Source organism: Pelobates fuscus, chromosome 12, assembly GCF_036172605.1.
Source record: "Pelobates fuscus isolate aPelFus1 chromosome 12, aPelFus1.pri, whole genome shotgun sequence".
Classification (NCBI taxonomy): Eukaryota; Metazoa; Chordata; class Amphibia; order Anura; family Pelobatidae; genus Pelobates; species Pelobates fuscus.
Window position 1 is genome coordinate 97,757,869 of NC_086328.1, and position 8,921 is coordinate 97,766,789.

The 8,921-nt window shown below is 39.1% G+C and overlaps 1 protein-coding gene across 1 annotated transcript; it reads left to right on the plus strand.

Moving 5' to 3' along the window:
• The first annotated feature begins 802 nt into the window (after nt 1–802).
• On the plus strand, nt 803–3,284 carry LOC134578481 (uncharacterized). Its single transcript, XM_063437477.1, has 5 exons — nt 803–865; nt 1,721–1,784; nt 1,893–1,961; nt 2,043–2,189; nt 2,326–3,284. Exons 1-5 carry the CDS (start codon nt 842–844, stop codon nt 3,282–3,284), a joined length of 1,263 nt encoding a protein of 420 aa, XP_063293547.1. The 5' UTR covers nt 803–841.
• The last annotated feature ends 5,637 nt before the right edge of the window (nt 3,285–8,921 follow it).

Here is an 8,921-nt window from a genome sequence, read left to right on the forward strand (position 1 = left end):
ATCAAAGACGGGAGGTTCTTTATGATTTTCTCTAAAACCTAACCATGAACACCTTAGAAATAACGCATATTTTACGCAGCGACCCATATTCCAGAGGTATATTCGTTGGTGTGTTCCCGTGCGATTTACTACCAACCTCTAAACTGGACAGCGTACCAGCGGCATTCATTATAAATACGGATCCACATACATTATCCGGGGAGCACTGGCTGGCTGTTTATATTGATGATAAGAGATAGGGCTATTTTTTTGATTCTTACAGACTAGCACCGACAAGTGAAATATTCCCTAAAGAAATACTGATATTTTTAAAAAGAAATGTTAAACAGATATTCTTTCAAAATGTTCAGTTGCAAAGTACTCTGTCTACAGTGTGTGGGGAGTTCTGTATTTTTTTTATTCATCATATGTGTAAAGGGATTGCTTTTAAAGAGCTTTTAAGCCATTTCACAAGTGAATTAAAACAAAATGATCGTTTAGTATCCCGTTTTGTGTGGCAATATATGCGTGGGTTAAAAAATAGACGTGTTCATAGCGTTCATGTACAGAGATGTACGGCGTGTTATCGTCATTAATATCTTGTTATGATTTTTCTTGATCTCAATAAAATCAGTTTTGTCTGTTACAATTAGTATGTATATATTTATTACTGATGACCCTCATGCACCTGTCTGACCACATCACAATGACCCTCATGCACCTGTCTGTCCACATTTACACAATGACCATCATACACCTGCCCGAACCCATCAAGAAAACACAAAAAAAAAAAAAAAAAAGGTATAAAAAGACATGGCTCAAGACTAGGGGTCATAAGGCATCTCCTGGTTACAACTACATAATGAATACCCAAGACACAGATATGGTAAGTAATTCTAAATCATCATTCTTTTATATTTAAAATGGTATGTTTTTTAAAATATGAACGTCTATGGGATTGTTTTATTTCTAACTGTAGGGGACTGTAGTATAGACTGTATGCCATTTGTATTTGTTTTTATTTTCAACAACGTAGGGGTCTATTATATAGAGTCTGCACTGTTTGTTTCCGCGTCTTTCTGTTCTAAAATGTTACGTACTGAACATAGTTAGTAATGTTTTTAATGTATGCAAAATCCTTATCTATGCATTTGCGGGGGTGTTATGCTGTGCTTCTCCGTGCATGTTATAGCATAACATTTTTTTAAATATGCTGTGATGCTACAGCATCAATGGGATTGTTTTATGTCTAACTATAAGGGTCTGTAGTATAGACTGTGTGCCTTATGTTTTTTGCGTTTTATTTTTAACAACGTAAGGGGCTATTATATAGAGTCTGCATTGCTTGTTTCCGTGTCTCTGTGTTCTAAAACGTTACGTACTGAACATAGTAATGATTTTAATGTGGGCAAAATCCTTATCTATGCATTTGCGGGGTCTTATCCGTGTATGTTGTTTAATATATTTGTTATACTGGGGTTATATATGTTGTACATATGTGTTGTGCTCAGCTTATCCTTGCATGTTATAGCATAACATTTTTAAAATATGCTGTGATGCTACAGCATCATACATATCACTGTGGTTGCTATACATTTCACTGTGGCTGATATGCATTTCACTGTGGCTGTTAGACATCTCACTATGCCTGTTTTGTCAAACAACTGATTGGTGTCATTAATTGTAAAATGCTGTCATAGTGTTCCCGTCATAAGTGTTCAAATACTTTATCGCGTTTCAGGGAAAAATCAGTCCGCCAACGAATGAAAATGGGTTACCCAGAAGGCTCACGGTCGCCTCACAAGGTTGTAAATTTTCTATGTTGATAAGTGTTGTTTAAAAATTCCAAATGTTTATTTTGGAGTCTTTTATGCATAAAATAAACTAAGTCTTATTGTATTTTATTTATTTAGGTCCTTTTAATACTGGAGTATTGGCTGACAGACCCACCAACATACATCCACGTAGACCATTAAAAGCAGGTGTGTGTTTATATAATGTTATATGCTGTTGTATCATACCCGGTTTTATCCCTGTGATAATTATATTTCTATTTATTTTAGAAACATCCATAAAAAGTACAAAAACCTCAGAAGTTTCTGATGCATGTACAGGCATTAGCCGCTTACCAACGGCGGATCACGGTCGTAAGACATACAGCGCGAATGCCGGAGAACGCAGGGACTGCAACCCGCATAAATTAAAACAGGGTAAGTATACGTATGAGTTGGTTTTTATTTGTATATTTATTTACTACATAAATATAGTATATATATCTGAGGGTCTGTTTTTAGGCTCTGTATGTACATTGATATATTAACATATTCATTTATTTTTTCTATACAGCATCAAAGTTGTCTTTAACCCGGAGCCGCTCTACAAGAGATATTACAGTCACACGTGATGACGAACAACCGTCAACATCTACCTCAGGGGTTTTAAGGCAGCGTCCATCTAGTGCGACATGTGTAGCAAAGGAGCCTCTACAAATACAGTCATTAAACACAACAAAACATACATTTTGGGGTAAGTCAGCTGTCACATCACCAGTCAATGTATCAGGGTGTCGACATTTCACTGTAGCATCAAATATACCTGTGAAACAATCCATTACCCCTGTAAATGTTCCTATACAACCAATCCCTAAGAAAAGTAGAACTGTTTTACAGGATATAACACAAGCCACCAGCAACGATAACAATATACATAGAGGAACTACATCATTGACATCCAGAAATACCTCTGTAAAGGTGCCAACACCACCGCCACCTAAGAAAAGTAGATATGACAGCAAAAACACACACATTTATACAGAGACCACATCACCTCTTGATGTTAGAAAATGTATGTTGTGGTTCACGCGTTCTGCTCCTTTATGGTTTGAAGTCAAGGATGCGGTAGACCATACAATCAATGAAATACTCAAAATAGTGCATAATGCTGCTCTTTTAAAGCAAAGCAGGCCTCTGAGTCTAAAACTTTACGCCGCTAGGCGCCCATTTAGTATTGGCCATTCATTGTTATCCCACGATGGCCGTGACAGTCCATTGGGAATAAGAGGTCTTATACCAAACCATAAATTACCCCGTGACAACGTCGGTGATTTATTACAGTGGTTTTTAAGGGAATTTGGTTTTTGGTTCGCTTTAGAAACCTTTATTGACTCTGTAATTAGTGAGATCCGTAACATTGTTATTGTGACTGATGATGAGCTTAGACAAACTCATTTTTTAAACCGTTTAGAAAGACTTGACCGTGCTACCGATGCCTTTCGTTCAGGTCTAAATTTACTGACCCCCGCGTGACTAGTCATGGTTGGACGGGGTTTATTATCTCAATCCAAAAAATGGACCAGACAGAGACTTGTAGCTAAACGCCGAGCTAGAACCGTAAAACGTGCCATAAATACATTGCGAGGTGCATTACGTTCTGCGATGTCTAGGCAACGCCGTAAGACCCCTTGTGATACAGACAAATGCTTAACCCCTGTGGTACTTCCAGCTGAGGATGGCGTTGACACTCCTGTTACCCCTGTGACACCCCACACAAATGATACTGAAATAGCCCCATCACCTACAGATCTTTCCCCAGAGATACAACAAAGTCCATTTAGTCCTGAGAATATTAACGATTCGCAGGAGCACCCCAAAGTGCAGAACCCCAATGATGAACTAGAGGCTCCTGTATTTTTGGAGCGTGTTGAACAACGCCGCAGAGATATTAACAATTTCAATGCCGTGGAATATTATGAACATTTTCGGTTTGTAAATTTAGACAGAATAACATCGTTTTCAGACGCCCTCTAGTCTGTACATGATGCTATTCAAGAGCTTTTAAACAGAATGATGCCTGATATAGGGCCAAGCGATTTTGTTCAATTAAGACTAGATAGCGATGATCTTGGCAGACCGTTACACTCTATTAGACGTTGTAGAGATGAATTGAATGCAGAAACCTTTTTAAACGCAGTGTCAAACTTGGTACAGAGCAATGCTGAAATTATTGGCAGCAGGTCTTTAAGGCTAGTTGTAATCATTGTTAGGAATAGAGTCGGTGGTGTAATGCATCGTAGGCGTCTTCGGTCAACACCCTATAGTTGTATCATTGCCAGGAAAAAGAGGTGGCTTTATGATTTAAACAATGATAATAATAACCTGTGTCTAGCAGCTAGCATTTGTGCCCTTGTGGCTCAGGATAATCCTGCAGACTCTGTGTTGTTGAAGAGAGCCAGGGAAATACATAAAGCTGTAGGTATCCCTGATGATCGTCTGGTTAGTTTTAGCGACATCCCAGCTTTTGAACAACATTTAGGCATTACAATTAAAGTAATGTATCACAATCATGGTTCGTGGCACTATTTTCATTCAGACAAGCCCTGTAAAGATAAAATTGTGTTTATATACCATGAGGGCGAACATTATTATGGCATTAAAAAAATTAATGCGTTCATTGGGGAATCATACTTCTGTAAGTACTGTCACACACCATTCTCTCACAAAAACAATCATTCCTGCCGGTATTTTTGTAAGGCCTGTCACAGACAGAACTGTGTAGAAGTGAAAGGGGAGATCCCTAGATGTTCCAGTTGTCGCACTTTTTGTCGTTCACAGGAGTGCTTAAAGTTGCACAAAGAGCTCTCCGTATCCGGAAACATAGAGTGCCGTCAGAAAGCTTATTGTGATTCCTGCGGCCGTTACACTGTAATGGCCGAGCATAAGTGTAAAGGTTTCCAATGTCAGGTTTGCTATGACACTGTAGTCACGCTTGATGGCCATGTTTGTTATATGAGAAGATACACCCCAGAAGACCCTACTAACAAATACATTTTTTATGACTTTGAATGTATGCAGGAGACCGGTATACATATCCCCAACTATATCTATGCTTCAGAGTTAGTAGGGGATAAGTGCTGGGAGTTTGAGGGTACATCGTGCCTAGAGGAGTTTGTAATAACATTTATAAACAAACCCTTTAGTAGCTACACATTCATAGCGCATAATGCAGGTAGGTATGACTCTTACTTTGTGGTGAATCAACTTCTTAAGGAGAAAATAGCTATCGAGTTGTTGGCGCAAGGTGGTAAATTACTTTGTGTGACTGTCGCTGATCTAGGTATCAGATTTATCGATTCTTTAAATTTTCTCCCCATGAAACTAAGTAAATTGCCAAAGGCCCTGGGGTTCGTCGGCTGTAAAGGATATTTTCCACACTTTTTTAACACATCCCAGAATCAGTCCTATATTGGCCCTATGCCTTCGGTAGACTATTATGGTTATGACCAAATGATGTGTGATGATAAAAAGGAGTTTATGGTCTGGTATCAAGAGAACCAACATTGCCAGTTCAATTTTCAAGATGAACTTAAAAAATACTGTATAGATGATGTTAAAATCTTGAAACAGGCCTGTGTCTGCTACAGAGAAAGTGTGATGGAGATGACCAAGAAGGTAAAAACTATTATGGGCCCCGACGGTCCTGAAACCGTCATTAATGATATTGACCCTTTCCAACTCACTACATTAGCGTCTGTGTGCATGGCCATGTACAGATTTAAGTTTTTACCGAAAAATACCATAGCAATTTTACCCTCTGACAATTACCATGCAAATCAGAAACGTTTCTCAACAAAGTCTATACAGTGGTTAATGTATGTTGCACACAAAGAGGGGATCACTATTCAGCACGCTCTACAGGGTGGTGAAAGGGCTGTTGGTAACTATTTTTTGGATGGGTACGCTCTGATTGATGGCCAGCATACAGCTTTTGAATTTCAGGGTTGTTTCTACCACGGTTGCCCAGTTTGTTTTAATGAAAAGGCATTTAACACAGTTACAAAGACTACCTATGCACAATTACACCACAAAACCAATGTTAAAACCCATTTTCTAAAAATGCTGGGTTATGTGGTCCGTGAGATGTGGGAACATGATTGGTCAAACCTGTTAGAAACTGACAAGGATCTACAGGCTTTTCTTATCGATAAAGATTTTCCACAACCGCTGGAGCCTCGTGATGCCCTTTATGGGGGCCGCACAAACGCAATCAAATTGTACCACAAAGCGGCCCCAGGTGAGAGCATACACTATTATGATTTTACCAGTCTATACCCTTACGTCAACAAAACAAAATTATATCCCACGGGTCACCCGGTAATCGTTTATGATAATTTTCAGCCTTTTGAACACTATTTTGGCCTTGCTAAAGTAACAGTGTACCCACCCCGAGGTTTATTTTTCCCTGTTCTACCGGTTAAAATGAATGGCAAACTTATGTTCCCATTATGTCGCACATGCACAGCCAATAACCAAACAACACATTGTGAACATAATGAGGAGGAACGATCTTTGACAGGTACTTGGTGCACTATTGAAATACAACAAGCCCTGATTAAGGGCTACAGGTTGGGAAAAATCTTTGAGATTTGGCACTTTCCTTACTCTTCCGATACGTTATTTGAAAAGTATATAAAGGTGCACCTTAGGGATAAACAGGAATCCTCAGGTTACCCTGAATGGTGTACGACTGATGAAAAAAGACGCCAATACATCGATGCTTATTACGCTAAAGAGGGTATTTTGTTAAGACCAGAGAAAATAGAAGTAAACCCTGCAAAAAGACAGATTGCCAAATTGTTTCTTAATTCTTTATGGGGCAAATTTGGTCAGAAACCTAATTTGCAAACCACAAGTCTTGTATCTGATCCTGACAAGCTTTTTGGGTATGTATTTTTACCTGAATATGAGGTGTCTTCTCTGTCATTCATAAATGATGACACAGCCATGCTCAGTTGGAAGTACGCCCAGGGCTGTCACAGTCCGTCTCGCAATACCAATATATTTATTGCATGTTTTACCACCGCCTATGCACGACTTGAACTGTATAATGTTTTAGACCGTCTTAATGAGAGATGTCTCTACCACGACACTGACTCTGTTATTTTTGTTAGTACAGCGGGTGACTGGAATCCACCTCTAGGGGACTATCTAGGCGAGCTGACTAGTGAAATACCCTGTGACACACACATTACAGAGTTTGTATCTGCAGGGCCCAAGACTTATGGTTACAAACTATCGACGGATAAAACATCTCTAAAGGTGAAAGGCATAACGCTTCATGCCAGTAATGCCCAGTTGATTAACTTTGACAGTTTAAAAGACCTGGTGTTGGACTACCCCTTGCACTCAGACCCTGATGAACAGAAAAGAATAGTGGTACGACAGACCTCAATTGTCAGAAATAAACTCCTTTGGCAGATAGAGACGCGACCACTACAGAAAACACAAAAGTGTGTTTATACAAAAAGATATTTGGTCGACAACTTTACCACTCTCCCATTTGGTTACTAACCATTCACCATGGACACTCGTTTACAACATCCTTTTTCATGCATATTGGCCGGCCCTTCTAATTCAGGGAAAAGTTATTTTGTCAAACAGGTTTTACAGAATGCTACCACATTAATGTCGCACACTCCTGATAACATTGTTTGGTTTTATGCCTGCTGGCAAGTGCTTTATGATGAATTATTACTCACAACCCCAAATATTCGTTTTATAGAGGGTTTACCCACAACATTTAATGACGATAATTTGTTTCCCCCTAACAGAGTAAATTTGACTATTGTTGATGACTTAATGGAGGCTGCTAGTGAGAGTTCAGAAATTGAGAAAGCATTTACCAAGTATGTGCACCACAGAAATCTGAGTATTATGTATCTGGTGCAGAATGTGTTTTGTCAAGGTAAAAAAAGTCATACTATAGCTTTAAACACTAAATATATGGTACTTTTTAAGAACCCAAGAGATAAACTGCAAATCACTACTCTGGCCCGCCAAATGTACCCCGGTAAATCACAATTTTTTCTAGATGCTTTTGAAGATGCCACACGCAAATCTTATGGTTATCTACTTGTAGATTTAAGATCTACAACCCTCGAAGAGTACCGCTTAAGAACTGGTCTCTTCCCACCCGACCTTCCCTCGGCATATACTTATAACAAACAGCCCTCTAAAAGCCGATAACATACCATTAACAGGTCATTCCCTGCCGAATCTCAGAGCCTGTAAGGATGTCTATGCGTATACGTCGCAATTGGTTGGCTTTACAAAGTCTAATAAGTGCCTCGCCATCACAGAAAAAAGATATTTTATGCTCCGCATCTCATGATTTAGTCACGGCTATATGTGAAATTGCTCTTAATACCCTTAAAGGTAAGATACCTTTATCACAACAACAAGTAGAAAAGCTAAAAAAAGTGGCGAAAAAATATAAAAGCACTGAGCAACAAAAAGGTGTCTTTTAGTAAGAAGAAGCAGTTGGTTAAACAGTCTGGAGGATTTATTGGCTCTCTGTTGGGATTTGCTATACCTCTGCTGACCGGTCTTTTGACTAACCGTTAATGGCCCATGCTGAGAAAAAGTACTTAGTGTCTAAACAAGAGTTAGACCTAATACAGCGAACCACTCAGAGCTCTGAGGCCTCTCGTGAGTCTGTCACTCAGAACCTAGATAATGAGATTATGTCTATACTTCAAAATAGAGGTGTGTCGGATGATGAGAAGATAAAGAGGTATACCACTATATTGCATAAATACTTGGTACGTGCTAAACAGAGTGAAAGCGAAAAGTTGGGCTTGACACTTTTCTTACCTCCTGGAGAATCCTCAGTACCAAACACCCCTGTAGCACATCCTCATGCTGCTGGAGTCTCTGATGTTTCAGACGCTGTATTTCATGAAGTTGTTAATAATGTAAATGTCCGCTATAAAAAAAATGCTGAATTGTTGTTGAGTAGAATGTCTCAATTTAAGCACATTACCGCTTGGAATGATAAGGGTGAATTTGTTTATAAAAACACTGTTGTACCGGGATCCAGCATACTCGATTTGGTACGTAGTGTTACCCAGAGTCACAATGTTACGGTACGTAAATTACCTCTGGGCT